The sequence below is a fragment of the Lissotriton vulgaris genome, chromosome 6, assembly GCF_964263255.1.
Source record: "Lissotriton vulgaris chromosome 6, aLisVul1.2, whole genome shotgun sequence".
In the NCBI taxonomy this organism is placed as follows: Eukaryota; Metazoa; Chordata; class Amphibia; order Caudata; family Salamandridae; genus Lissotriton; species Lissotriton vulgaris.
The window spans coordinates 377,543,871-377,558,969 of NC_141694.1; the positions used below are offsets into that span (position 1 = coordinate 377,543,871).

Here is a 15,099-nt window from a genome sequence, read left to right on the forward strand (position 1 = left end):
TGCTGATGCACTTAAAACACATTAACCATATGCATTGTTACAATTAACAAACAAATGTGCCCAGTTGATTATAATAATCCTATACCCATCACCATCAAAATTGAGTTAAAAAACATGCAGGCCATCTCATGTTTGACAATAGCTTCCTTTGTGTAAAAACAGATTGCGCCCTCTCACAGTACTGATATTTTGCAGATTGAAACCCCCTGCTTACTATTCAGATTCTCAGTGTAAGCATGAATGTAAGTCTTCAGTTTGATTCAGACCATTAGGGGTTTTAGAATTGAGCTCCAAGATGTAACAAATCTCCAATATTCTCAATCGCGCCTCTCTATCCCCTCCTCTGCGAAGGGGTGGAACCATATCTATGGCGTAGTACTGTAGACATCCTACATCACCTCCGTGGCATGCATTCACATGTCTAGCAACAGGGTAAGTCTCATCCCTGTTGCTAATTGCCCTAAGATGTTGTAGAATGCGCTTGTGGACCTGCAATTTTGTGCTGCCCACGTATTGCAAGCCACAAGCGCACTCCAACACATAGACAACAAAGTCAGATTTACAGGTGATTTTCTTTTTAATGTCCATCACCTCATCGCTAAAAGGCGTGTTATAAGAAGTGCGACTCTTTCCTATTCTACACGCCTTGCAGACAGCACATTTAATAAAGCCCTTACTCTTTCCCAACCAATTATCATCAGAAACTTCAGGGCTGCTACTCACCAACATATCGCTCATAGATCTAGCCCGACTATATGTTATGGCTGGTCTATCAAATAGGATCCCCCCAATAACCGGATCACCCTTGATGACCTGCCAGTTCTTGCGTATTATGTTGTGAATTTGCTTGTGCTGCCGGCTATAGGCAGTTATGAATCTAGGTTGACCTGACTCCTTGTCCTCTGGTCCCTGTGTTAGTTCAACTTCGGCAATGATTTCCTGCCCAGAGGTTTTGTTGGCACGTCTCATGGCACCCTCCACCATTTCTCTCGAGTACCCCCTTTCCACAAATCTCTCCCTGCTCGCATTCTGGGCTCTCACACAGTTCTCCCCCATTCTACAAATCCTCCTGATCCTTAGCATCTCCCCATAGGGGATACTACGAATCAGGTGGGCTGGGTGATGGCTAGTGGCGTGCAAAACCGTATTGCCTACTGTCTCTTTACTGTGAAGGTCCGTTACTATGTGGTTGTTGGCAATGCTAACCTCCACATCCAGGAAGGTGACTTTAGAGCTACTAATCTGACCAGTGAATCTTAAGTTCAAATCATTTTGGTTGATGTCTGAAATGAACTTAGATGCCTCTTCTTCTGACCCCCTCCATATAATGAAGAGGTCATCTATAAACCTATACCAGGCTATGATGTTGTTGGCCATAATACTCTTATAGGTTCCCCCAAGGACCTGCTCCTTCCAAAGCCCCATGTGCAGGCATGCATAACTTGGGGAGAAGCAGGCCCCCATCGCAACTCCCCTTAGTTGCTGAAACACCTGCTTTTGAAACAGGAAGAAGTTGCTTTTCAGGCAGATCTCTGTCATCTCACTGATCATGGTATTGTGTTGTAGCATGTGGGCCGGCCTTCTCTCCAAAAAATGTTTTACCGCCTGCAAGCCATCATCATGGTTTATACTTGTGTACAAGGAAGTTACATCAAGTGTCAACAATAAGTAGTTTTCCTGCCACTTGACCGATCTAATCTTGTCCAAAAAATCCCCAGTATCCCTGATGTACGAGGGGAGAGCTCTCACATGCTCCTGCAGGAAATGATCAATATAACGGGAGGTATTCTCAAATGTATTCTGTCTGGCCGAGATTATAGGCCTACCCGGTGGTTTGGATATATTCTTGTGGACTTTTGGGATCATATAAAAAACAGGGATTACAGGATAGTTAGATTTAAGAAACTTCTGTTCTTCCCCACTTAATAACCCCATGCCCTTCCAAGTATATAATTTGGTATGGAAAGCCTCCCAAGCCAATTTTGCTGTTTTCCAATCGCTCCTGCAATAGCAATTTCTATCATTCAATTCCAACGAAGCCTCCTCCATATACATTTCTTTAGGCCAAAGGACAATATTGCCCCCCTTATCTGACTGTTTGACAATCACTTTGTTGTCCCCCTGCAATTTCTTCATAAGGCTGCCATAAGCATTATTGCATTTTTTACTTTTCACATCTTGCGCTATGGATGCCTGGTGCAGTTTCTTCAAGTCAGATGTTACCAGATTGTTAAAAACCTCTATATTATCAAATGTTAACACTAGATTAAAAGTCGATTTGGCCTTGAAACTTGTTGTCGCCGGAGCATTTGTTATTAGTTGCTGTTCCATACCAATCTCCTCCAAAGTGCTCCCTTCTCTATTGAGTTCCACCAAATCCACATATAGGCCCACTTCCCCTGCCAGACAAGGGGCTGGGTCTGAAGCAATCCTATTACCAGCCTGTGGTGCTGTGCACGCTTTCATTTTATTCATTAAGAACAGCTTCTTCAATTTCAGTTTCCTGATATATTTAAAAAAATCCATTCTAGTGCGCGCATAATCAAAAGTGCATGGTGGGCAATATGTCAAACCCAGCGATAAAGTCTTAGTCTCACTGGTACTTAAATGGATGTTTGAAAGTTTAATAACGGAAAGTTGGTTGCTTACTTGCGTGTTCACTGGCGGTTCCATCGTTTGCGTCCCCGGCCCCTCACGGGAGGCTTCCCTGTGCCGGTTTGCTGCCCCGCTTCTCCTCCGCCACTTGCGTTTGAGGTTGTGCCTTTGTTTGTTTTGGCACCTGCGGTGTGCGATCTCAGGGTTTGTCTGCGGTCGTGTCTCAGGCACTCCACTTCCTGACCTAACGACCTCTTGGTAAACCCCACTGCATCCCCACTGTTCCGCTGTTCATTATCCGACTCGCTGCCCGGTATAGAACTCAGGTTGGACTCCGATGTTGAAGGGCTGTTGCCCATTTGTCCCCTCTGTCCGGTTCCTGTTGTTGGAGGTGCGGCCGTTCCTTTGGGCTGATCGTATTTTTTAGAGAAAGTAAATATACGGCCATTCTGATAATCAAGTTTGTCCCTTTGAAACTTGAAGGTTTTTCTCTTCTTAATTACATCTTCCTCCTTAGCGAGTCTTTGGAGCATTACATCACGCAATCGCTTTTCTTGTTCTGCATCATCCAACTTTTTAATTTGGTCATTCAAGTCCTTTATAATCATCCCCAGTTTTGCCCCATCACTCTCCGCATATTTAATCAGAATGCGTAGCAATCGACTGGAGGAATCCAAATTACATTTAGCCCATTCATGCAGCATCTCAGGGTCTGGATTCTCAAAGCTTGGAGCAAGCATTATCCTTAAGCCACGGGGGATGCGATCTACCTCCAAATAGCGGGATAACGATTTTTTCCCCCACCATTTCGCCTGTTCCGTGCGCATGGCTTTCTCGAGTTTTCTGAATAATTCTTTCATTTCATTGCTCCCCGTGCCCGTTTGCGTAGTATGCCTGCTGGGGTTGCTCTCCGTAATTGGAGTATCATCAAACATTTCGATGGCCGCTTCTTCCTGGCTCCTGACCATGTCTGCGGCGGCCATGTTATCTGCACAAATATACTTTATGTGGATGAATTACTGCACCCAGCAGTGCGTTTTGGTGATTTCTAATACCACCTAGCGCCGTGCTGGTCCTCCTCCAGTCCCGAAATTATTACTCACGGTTTCCCAAATAAAGCTGCAAGCTGCTGCCGGGCGTCAGCTCTACCACAGCCGTGGGAGCTGATTCACCTCACTTCGCCGCTGCCGCTTCCAGTTATTGCAGCTTGTCGGGGGCTGCTGCGGTTGTTCTTACCAGAGCCGCTGATCCTTCCGGTCAAACCGCAAGTGTGCTTCCTTCCGCTCTCGCCCTGCTTGCTGGAGGGGTATATATATATATATAATTCATTGTTTGCATAAGTGAGTAGGATGACTTTCTATGTGAATAGGATGTGTCCTGGTGTGTAATGTCGATATAGGTGTATAAGTATTTTTGATAGTGTTCTATTGTTCATTGGCAGCATGTATGAGTGAATCTACAGGTAAGTGATTAGATGTGTGTATACATATATGAATCACTGAGTGGGTTTTTAGATACTTGTATTGCTGTGACAATGGATTCAAATACGATACTCTGTATTTTACAAAGAGTGATGAAAGATTTTACTAGTGTATGAAAAGGTGTATGTGATTGTCACGTGGATGATGTCATCAGTGAGGTCATCAGTGATGTCATTTGAGATGTCATTTCAAGAGACAAAGGTCCTGAGCACATTAAGAAATACAAACAAGTATAATATAGAACACAATAGTTACTATATAGTTCTCCTGTCCAGCCGGAGCAGGGATTTATTTAGATAGAGTAACAAAAATAAAATTGAATACAAAGGCAACAATTACTGAGAGTAGAGCACAGTCCTGTACCGTACTTGTGAAGAGGACAGAGTGGTGGAGAGATTTGGAAGGAAGAGTTACAAGCAGAAAAACTGAGCAACCTGGACACTTTTTAAATCAGTGTAGGTAGTGTTCTCCAGCGTGGACTATACACAATAATAAACAATGGTTACATGTATGTCCACTTAAAAAAGTCAACGACGTTTCGATCCATTGCTCTAATTAAAACGGATCATCATCAGGACTAGAAATAAAATTATTTTGCCTGGTTTGAATAGTACGCCTCGGGTGGGAGGGAACGTAATGCTAGGGTTGCATATGCCGCTTCGGACCGTTGTTCAAGTTAAGTTATTAACTCACGCAAGAAACCAGCCGGTCTGCAGTAAGTTGAGAGATCAGTTATCTTATAAGATTAAACGTCCTTCCGGGCGGTTTTAAAATGAAAACATCCGCGCATTATTGAACAATGTCAGGTTGTGCAGGCAAGGACCGCGAGAATCCTCCGAGGTGCTCTTGCCGTTCGAATCGCCAAGTCATTTGAGATGTCATCAGTGATGTCACTGACCATGTCATGAATTATGTAATATGTGACATCATCAGCAGTGGATTGCGGGTGCGCGAAATATAGTTAGTACAACTAACTATATAGGAGCAATTTCAATGGTTTTGTATGAGTGAAATGTCCAGCTAACTATAACACCCCTAAAACTTATAGTTTTTTTGAGTGAATTTTAAAGTTTTTTTAAATGCTAATTCCTAACTATATAAGGCCTGAAACCTATGTTTTTTTCAGTGAATTTCAAAGGTTTTATAAATGCTAATTCCTAACTATATAAGGTCTGAAACCTATGGTTGTTTCAGTGATTTTGCAAGGTATTTTAAATGCTAATTCCTAACTATATAAGGCCTGAAACCTATGTATTTTCAGTGAATTTCAAAGTTTTTTTTAATGCTAATTCCTAACTATATAAGACCTGAAAGCCCACCAGGAATCTCCAGTATGCGCCAGGGGACTGCATTGCAGAGAGGTGTAATGAAGCCACGCCCCTTTTTACACCTCTCTGCAACGCAGCCCCTGTGCATGTTTGAAGAGGGGGAACTAATTCCCCTTGCATACTTGGGGCCCCTGGGGGCCAACTAGCCCACCTGGAACCTCCAGTATGCGCCAGGGGGCTGCATTGCACAGAGGTGTAATGAGGCTATACCCCTTGTTATATCTCTCTGCAACGCATCCCCCTGGCACGTTTGCAGAGGGGGAACTAATTCCTTTGCATACTGGGGGTCCCTGGGGGGCAACTAGCCCACCAAGAGCCTCCAGTATGCGCCAGGGGGCTGCATTGCAGAGAGGTGTAATTAGGCCACACCCTTTTTACACCTCTCTGCAACGCAACCCCCGTGCATGTTTGAAGAGGGGGAACTAATTCCCCTTGCATACTGGGGGGCCCTGGGGGCCAACTAGCCCACCAGGAGCCTCCAGTATGCGCCAGGGTGCTGTGTTGCTTTGCCCCGGAGGGCGACGGTCCCCGGGGCAGTGTGGGGAGGATTGGGCACCCCCCACACTTCTTTATCACTATGCCCCCGCAATTTGGTCCCCCTGGGGGGTCATTTTTTTAAAAACATACAGGTGTTTTTAAAAAAAAAATTGGCCTTGGAGGTCCTAATGGGACTCCCTGAGAAGGCCTCTGGGTCAGGAAGCTTCTACCCTGCCCCCTTTTTGAGTTCTACATGTTTGTTTTTCTGCTTTCTTGTGCCTCAGTCTTCCGAGGCACAAGATGGCTGCCAACAATTTCTGTTTTGGAGTGTTGACAGACATTGGCAGCCGATCAGCATGCAGCTCGTGCACGCAGGTCCATGCACGTATATATAAATATATATATATTATAGTTAGCTGAACATTTTACTCATACAAAACCATTGAACTTTCCCCGTTATAGTTAGTTGTACTCACTATAACTCGCGCGCCCGCAATACACTGCTGATGATGTCACATATTACATCATTCATGACATGGTCAGTGGCATCACTGATGACATCACTGATGACATCATCCAGTGAATGTGGTTTGGTTTGATATTTAAATATGTATTATAAATACACTACTTTGCATTGAAGAATGAGTGGATATATAAATATAAATGTGTGGATGCTGGATTTAGTAACAGTGACATTGATTGTTTCCTTGACTAATTTGTAGAGTCTCACTATATATAATGTGTAGTTACTAAACTGTGTGAAAGTCTTTATTGCTTTGTCTTAGTTGCTATGTTAAAGACTATATTTGTTATCGGTTTCTTAACTGAGTATTTTTATGGGTAAATGAATGTCTATGTGGTTTGGTGGGGAATGTGTGATTGTCAAAAAATGTGTGAATAGTTAATTCAGTAGGAATATGAGGTTAAGACTACATGTTATAACAGTTGTTTCAGGGAGTGTATATGTTTATGGGTGTGGTGGTGATGAAATATTTCTCTCAATGGTACATCTCCATTAAACTTGAAATAAAACGGCAGTGTATGTGACAGTTATATCTAATTAAGTGTGCCTAAGACTTAGTGATTGTATGAGTCACTATATGGATAACTGTATACTTGTAATAGTGATTTTATAACACACTAAGTGTGAGTTACTGTCTATATAAATAGATGAAGTGGTGTTTGTATATGTGTGTAGGTGAGTAATTGTAAGTATAATCAATTGTTTGCATAAGTCAGAAGGATATCTTTATAAGTGAATGCAATGTGTGCTGGTGTGTAATGTTAAAATAGGCATATAAGTATATTTGATAGTGTTCTGTTGATTATTCACTGCATATAACACTGAATCTATAGGTAAGTGATTAGATGTGTGTATAGTTCTATGAATAACTGAGTGGGTGTATAGAAATTTCTATTGGTGTGTCAATGGTTTCAAATATGGCACTTTCGATTTTACAGTGAGTGATGAAAGATTATTCTAGTGTGTGATGAGGTGTAGTTGATTGTCACATGGATGATGTCATCAGTGATGTAATCAGTGATGTCATTTGAGATGTCATCAGTGATGTCATTAGTGATGTCACTGACCATGTCATGAATGATGCACTTTTTGTGATGTTCCGGTGGCGCAGAAGACTGAGTGATATTTATCAGGCAGGACTAAGCCACTTTTTGTGGCGTAATCCTGCCTGGTAAATATCAGTCCCTTTAGCGCAGTGTCCTGCATTAAAGGGGTGTGCAATGGGTGTCAGTCTTTCAAAAATTCCAAAGTATAGGACATGATAATCCAAATCCAATTGTTTCTCAAGAAAAGTCATAAACCGTGTCCTTGGGTCATATCTGCCCAAACGCCGATATTCCGAACGATTGAAAATGACTTTTCTTGAGAAACATTTGGATTTGGATTATCATGTCCTATACTTTGGAATTTTAGAAAGACTGACTTTGAGGATGCTATAAATTACTCAAGTCTGGCCGAATTGTGTGGGTAAAATTGATACCTAGTCACTTTGAATAAGACTGTACTTACGTCTCGTTTAACATTTGGAAGAAATGTCTAGTTATATGACAACAGGATACCGACATAACTTGAAGGAAATAAGAACGCCCTGAAGAAGTTCTGTTGTACAGAACGAAACGTTTCGGCTGGCTGTGGTACATAAACTTAAGTAAAATAAAAGCATTTGAATATACACCAAGATTCAGCGCTTCAATAAGGCCTCTAAGTGATATGATTTGATTGGACTCATTGTGCAAGTGGTGCTGTGCCAAACTTTGGAATATTCTCCACTACTCTCTACTACTCACTCTCTACTACTCCACTACTCTCTAATACTCACTCTCTACTACTCTTTCTCTACTACTCTACTACTTTCTACTACTCTCTCTCTACTACTCACTCCCTACTACTCACTATCTACTACTCTCTACTACTCACTCTCTACTCTCTACTACTCACTCTCTACTACTTTCTCTCTACTACTCACTTTTTAGTTCTCACTCTCTACTACTCTCTACTACTCACTCTCTACTACTCACTCTCTACTACTCACTCTACTACTCACTCTCTACTACTCTCTACTACTCACTCTCTACTACTCTCTCTACTACTCTCTACTACTCACTCTACTACTCACTCTACTACTCACTCTCTACTACTCTCTAAAATTCTCTCTCTCTGCTACTCACTCTCTACTACTCTCTACTATTCACTCTACTACTTACTCTCTACTACTCTCTACTACTCACTCTCTACTACTCTCTACTACTCACTCTACTACTCTCTATTACTCACTCTCTACCTCTCTACCTCTGTCTACTAGTCTCTACTTCTCAACCTCTCCCTCTCTACCTCTACCTCTCTACCTCCACCTCTCTACCTCTCTCTATACGCACACATATGCACATATATATATGCATATATATGCATTTATATATATGCATGTGTATATATATGCATACATACATATAGAAACATATATAATCTGCATATCTATATAAATACAAATATAAATGCATGCATACATATACATATATGCATACATATGCATGTTATTTACATGAAAGTTTGAAAAACACTAATAAAAGCTAAGCTAAAAAGCCACCTCATTACAAACAGAATGGCTTTAACTTAAACGAGGGCGAGGTCTATTGCATTTTCAATGCTTGTTTACTTTGGTTCCATCAAGAAGGCATTCAGATGTGTCACACATTTGCCATAAATTCTGAATGTTACCACTCTAGTTGCTCATTAGATCACTGTAGTAAAGCTACTGCTCACCAGGGAAGCGTGCTGCTGGTATTTAAAGTGCATGTTTCAGTCTGCATGTCAGAATTTATTTAATGAAATAGAAGAGGATTTGAGAAGTCACTCAAAATGTGCCCTAATTTTTCTTTCTGAAGCACTAATCATACTTTTTATGGCAAAATGAACCCCCTCATTTTGTTCCTTTTTAAATTAAATGTTTTCAGACTTACCACTTCATCCCAATCAAGATGGCTTCTGGTGTGCCATACTTTTGTCATAAGTAAGACTGTTAGCGCTCTAGTTGTTCTTTAGAACACTCTGGGACATTCTGTCATTGGGCTATACTTGGGCTACATCTGGGTGATATTTGGGCTACATTGGGCTCTTTTGTCTCTGGTGGCCATCTTGGGAGACTGCATGTCAGAATTTTTAAATGAAATAGAAGAGGATAAGAGAAGTCACTCAAAATGTGCCCTAATTTTTCTTTCTGCAGGTCTAATCATACTTTCTATGGCAAAATATACCCATTCATGTTGTTCCTTTTTAAATTAAATGTTTTAATAGTTACCACTTTATTCCAATCAAGATGGCTTCAGGTGTGCCATACCTTTGTTATAAGTGGGACTAATAAATGATCTAGTTGTTCTTTAGAACACTCTAGGAGGCCGCAGTAGAACACAAAGGAATCAACTGACAGTCTCTGTCCTTGTTGGATGTACATGTTTTACTGAGAATGTCAGACTTCATTCTCACATGACTGAGAAAGATAATGTGAATTTACAGAAAATATGCTTTCAGTTTAGCTTATAGATTCCCTTCCAAACCACTGTGGGAAAAGCATGAGATAATAGTTTTCTTTCAAACATGATTCATGATATCCCAGCAGAAGGCTTTTTCACATGGTAAAATCACCTTAGAACACACCACAATTCCTAACATGAGTATGGTACCATCAACAAATTATTTATAATGTAACCAAAGTCCTAAAACCTTCTCTTAACTGCACTGCTTTTTAATGAGGTGCTATCATGTATATTGGTCCCAAGATAGCTGCCAACACTTCTTGGATGAAGTGCTGACAGCCAATCAGATTTCACGATGAGATGTGTGGTTAGGCTCCGCCCAGATAGATACATTTTTTTCGTTTTGATTTTCTCAGGAACTACTGGAGGGATTTACACCATTTAAGCAAAAGGCCAATCTGCAAACCAAACTCTACCTCTTTGCCACATTTGGTGTAATTCCGTTCAGCCGTTCGGGCTGTAGCCATGTCTAATCATCCTATGGAAAATAACATGAGGAAAACACGTTTTGGGACCCCCCTTTTTTCTCAGTCGCCACTTGACGAATCCCCCCAAAACTTTCAGGGAAGGAGCGGAGCGGGCCATCTTCTTTGAGAAATTCGCGAAGATTCATCAACCAGCACCAAAGTTATTCCCAATAGAAGGTTGCGGATTTCCTATGGAAACTAGGTCCTAACTATATATACCTACTGGCAACTGCCAGTAGGTTATATATATATATATATATATATATATATATATATATATATATATATATATATATATATATATATATATATATATATATATATATATATATATATATATATATATATATATATATATATATGTTACGCAATGGCCCAAGAGCATTGAGGACGCACACACAGTTGATGAAATCTTTCGATTTATTAAAAAGGACACCAGCAGCTTCAGTCCGGTATTTGGATCCATTTCATTTTCCTTGCATCCTTGCTTTTGCTTTGTTTCCTCGCTTTTGCTGACGCGTTTCGAGGCTTCAGCCTCTTAATCATAGCTGGCTTGGAATCTGCTCGGAAGGACTGTTTGATGCTTCAATAATTTTCATGCTTTTAACCCTCAGTGGGCGTGGTCACTGTGTTGCATGTAGGGACTTCTGGTCCACTCGAGCACCATTATTTCCCTGTAGTAAGGTTTGTCATCTTCCTTGATTTTACAGCATGTTTGTTGACCTTCGTGGGCCCCCAGAGTGAGTTGCTGGTAAATGAAGTCCCATCTCCTGAGCTGAAAACAGGTTTGGACATAGTTCCGACCACAGCTTCGCCATTCAGTGTCCGCGATGGTGCAGCCCTCCACGGCAGGGCAGCTGTGTTAATTTATGTTACGCAATGGGCCAAGAGCATTGAGGACTCACACACAGTTGATGAAATCTTTCGATTTATTAAAAAGGACACCAGCAGCTTCAATCCAGTATTTGGATCCATTTCATTTTCCTTGCATCCTTGCTTTTGCTTTGTTTCCTCGCTTTTGCTGACGCGTTTCGAGGTTTCAGCCTCTTAATCATAGCTGGCTTGGAATCTGCTCGTAAGGACTGTTTGATGCTTCAATAATTTTCATGCTTTTAACCCTCAGTGGGCGTGGTCACTGTGTTGCATGTAGGGACTTGTGGTCCACTCGAGCACCATTATTTCCTTGTAGTAAGGTTTGTCATCTTCCTTGATTTTACAGCATATATATATATATATAACTCCAAAAGATGAACTCGCCACACTCCAGGAAAGCAATAGTAGGTCATTATTTATTGATTTAATATGTAATAAATAATTATCAACTATTGATTTCCTGGAGTGTGTCGAGTTTATGTTTTGGAGTGATAAGTGGGAGGCATTGCTCGAGTCTCCATGCCAGCATCAGCTAACAGAGCATGCCGTTTATTTGACCACATTGCTGCAGCAGTGATACTAACTTACCTGCAAATTAAAAGACTAAAACTGTACTTGTGGTATAAAGACGCTCCATGTAACTCTTGCAATGTAATGACTCGCAAAATAAACACTTGAGGGAATTGTAACTTGTTTTGGGGCTTCTATTCAGTAAGGGTTGTTCCTATATTCTATGTCAGACCTGGCAGCACTGAACAGGGCCATAACCCACACACCCCACTGCACAACATTTACAAAAAGCAAAACCCATAATGGCCTAATCTTTTAAAGCAACAGATCCACCTAGAACAACAGTAGAAATAAATGGAGGAATACATATTTGATTCAAATAAAATGGGGTGTGGCTCCCATATCATTGCATGGTGAAAGGCAAGTAGCAGAGAGAAATCAAGTGCACGTGTACGCCTCGGCGGTAGATCTTGAACAGTGGTGTAGCTAGTGGGTGTGGAGGGGGGGGGGGCAGTCCGCCCCGGGCAGCTCTCTTTTTAAGGGCGGAGGAGGTAAACAAGCTGTGTCTGTCGGCTGCCTACATAACCCAGTGCGGAACTAATAAATTGCCAAATGCTGGTGTATTTGCACTCTAGATGCCTTGTATGTACCGAATGTGAGTTGATCAATATCTGAACTAGTTCACAGCAAGCGATTGTCGAGTGCGGCTGAGCTGTTGCCATTCTTTCTGAATCCATGCATAAAATTCCAGCCAAACCTAAAAATGGTTGTCATTACACTGTTTAAAGTGAGCTTTAGATGGGTATAAATTAGCTTGAACTATTTAGCCGAACGGCTGAAATGTAGATATTATTTAAAATTGCTTTGCTTTTGTTATAAATACAAAGTATGATCTAGGGGTTCACCCAAGAGTAAATTAAATGTTTTTTAAGAGTCCAAATCGCACGTGCTAGAAGCCCCCGTTTTAGACATTAATACTTAAATAAGTTATGCTTTTCTGACCATGTCTCAATAAAAATAAAGCTGTAGTGTGATTGTTTACATATATTCCAATAAGAAGCAAATTAAAAGTGTTTATAGTTGAATAAACAGAAAGGAATTAAAAGTCATTTAAAAGTGTTTCGTGGCTGAAATAACAAAACTATATATTTTTTGTGACCATCACCATAGTCGCTGTTTAAATGCCTGTTTCTTTTTATAACAGACTATAAAAGATGTGCGAGGCTTCTCACACGGTTGGCAGTAAGCCCTATGTGCATGGACGGATGACGCAATTTCGGTAAGTGAGTGCTCACTCTTAATTTAAGGCGACCCTCTTGGTAGACATTGGGTAAATCTACAAATGAGACTGGTTGGTGCGTAGCAGAAACTTGAGCAGGAACTGGGAAACAGCCTCTGTCACCGAGCCAAGTATTACAACTTAGCTGATTTGACTCAGCGTAAAAATGTGTGTACACAGTGTACATGTATAAACACGTTTGCCTAATTATTCTTAGTGTTTGGATAACACCTGAATAGAAATTGGATTTTTAAAAGGATTAATCTTTATGGCACTTTAACTACAAGCACACACACTGCCCCATGGTGTTTGGCGACCTCACTCCCTCTCTAAGTGGAAGTTACATGATAGCCTTAGAAGAGGGCAAAATCGGATCTGTGTTATGCGACATATCTGCTCCCACTCAAGCAGGCCATGGGCCAGACATACTTATATTTGATAAACTACTGCAATTCGTAAATATGAATGAATGAATGAATGTTGGATTTATAGATCGCGTGGTTACCCTGGAGCGTCCCAGCGCTGTACCACTGGGGAACCCGTCTTGGCTTTCCCTGTGAGATGGTCCCTTTACTGGGCATCCCCAAGGTGCAGCCAGGCATCCCCGGCGGTGATGGGGCCGGAGTGGAGACTAAGCAAGCTATTACTCAGAGTTGCAGCGTGGGACCCCATGGTTAGAGTGGCACAGAGGCGAGATTTATCAGGCCCGCTGACATTGGTCCTGCACCCGGCCGTGTCGGGAATTGAACCCTGGTCCCGGGCCGACCTCTGTCTCTGGGTCTGCCACCTCTAACCGTTGAGCCACACTTCTCCAAGTATGGAGGCAGGAATGTGCCTTTTTTGCTTACACATATCACATTCCTACTTTCTCTGTATGCTGGCACTTTTGTGGCTCCCAAGTGCCAACACAGGCACCCTTGCTCCATGGTGCAATGCCTGAGTTACAGGCAGTATTGTTTTTGTGCAAAAAACAATCCATTGATGGTGTTTCCTCTATCTATGGGTACTGCAGAATGCAGCATACATAGAAAGAGGAAATAAAGAGGAAAAATAAATATATTTCTCTTTGTTATGTCTCTGTTGGAATTGGGCCCATTTTCAGGTTTACTCGTTGTAAATATGGGAATGCGCCAAACACCATGATCCCCTTCGCCAAACCAGAGTAGCTCAAAGCAGTAACCTGCGTTATTCCAAATTTACTATGCAACTGCTTATGAACAATATGAACAAAATCACAATGCACATACTCAGTTTCCTCCATATCATTGACAAAGGAGCAGTGACTGGATCCAATAGTTCCCAAATATAATTATTGGTCTCATCTGTTCTTCCCTTCTAGGCTAACAAAACTCACTGGCCTCCCCATATTCAAACTTCTAAAGACTACTCATTTTCCACCTCTCCCAACATTTGGAATAAGGTCTGCATTTATAATCTACGGCTGAGACTTACAAAGGGTTTGCAGACCTGACGCAGACTTGATGCAAAATCCTTTTGGGGATTTGTAAACCAGTGCAAATTGGCATTTGTGTTGGTTTGTAAGAAAAAGTAACACAAACCAGTGTGGAGTACTGCTTTGTAATACTGTGGTTTATGGGTGGTACCTGGGCAACCACCCATGGCTTTTGGCGCGAACCCCTATCTACTAACAATTGTGGGCAGGGGTTTGTGCCAAAAGTTAACCCCACTTAAAAGCACACATTAAAAAGAGGAAATGTTTTTATTTCTCCTAACTTTTCTCACTTTGTATATGTGCTGCACTGCACAACACATATCCAAAGTGGGAAAACGTTTAAAGTTAGTCTAAGCATAGTATTTTGTACTGGGAATGGTAGGCTTCCAGCACAAAACCTATGCTACACTCCAGGCCCGGACTGGCCGTTGCGGGCACCGGGTAATCCCCAGGTGCGCCGCAAGGGTGAGAGCCGGTTTTGGGCCCAGGGGGGCATTTTTGTTACAGTGCCGCTTTTGCAGCATAGCTGCAAAAGCGTCCCTGTAACAAAATCGTCTGAAAACCGGCCCGACAAAAAGCTCGG

At 41.7% G+C, this 15,099-nt stretch overlaps 2 protein-coding genes across 2 annotated transcripts in view; one reads left to right on the forward strand and one right to left on the reverse strand.

Moving 5' to 3' along the window:
- Window positions 1-15,099, forward strand: part of ALKAL2 (ALK and LTK ligand 2) — a 221,856-nt gene that overhangs the window by 140,589 nt on the left and 66,168 nt on the right. The window contains exon 5 of the mRNA XM_086925202.1: window positions 12,989-13,063. Within this exon, the coding sequence (XP_086781328.1) occupies window positions 12,989-13,053 (65 nt within the window). The 3' untranslated portion in view covers window positions 13,054-13,063. The remainder of the gene's footprint in view (window positions 1-12,988; window positions 13,064-15,099) is intronic.
- LOC147707358 (uncharacterized) lies at window positions 2,658-3,578 on the reverse strand. Its single transcript, XM_086925201.1, has one exon. The coding sequence runs from the start codon at window positions 3,576-3,578 to the stop codon at window positions 2,658-2,660; it is 921 nt and encodes a 306-aa protein (XP_086781327.1).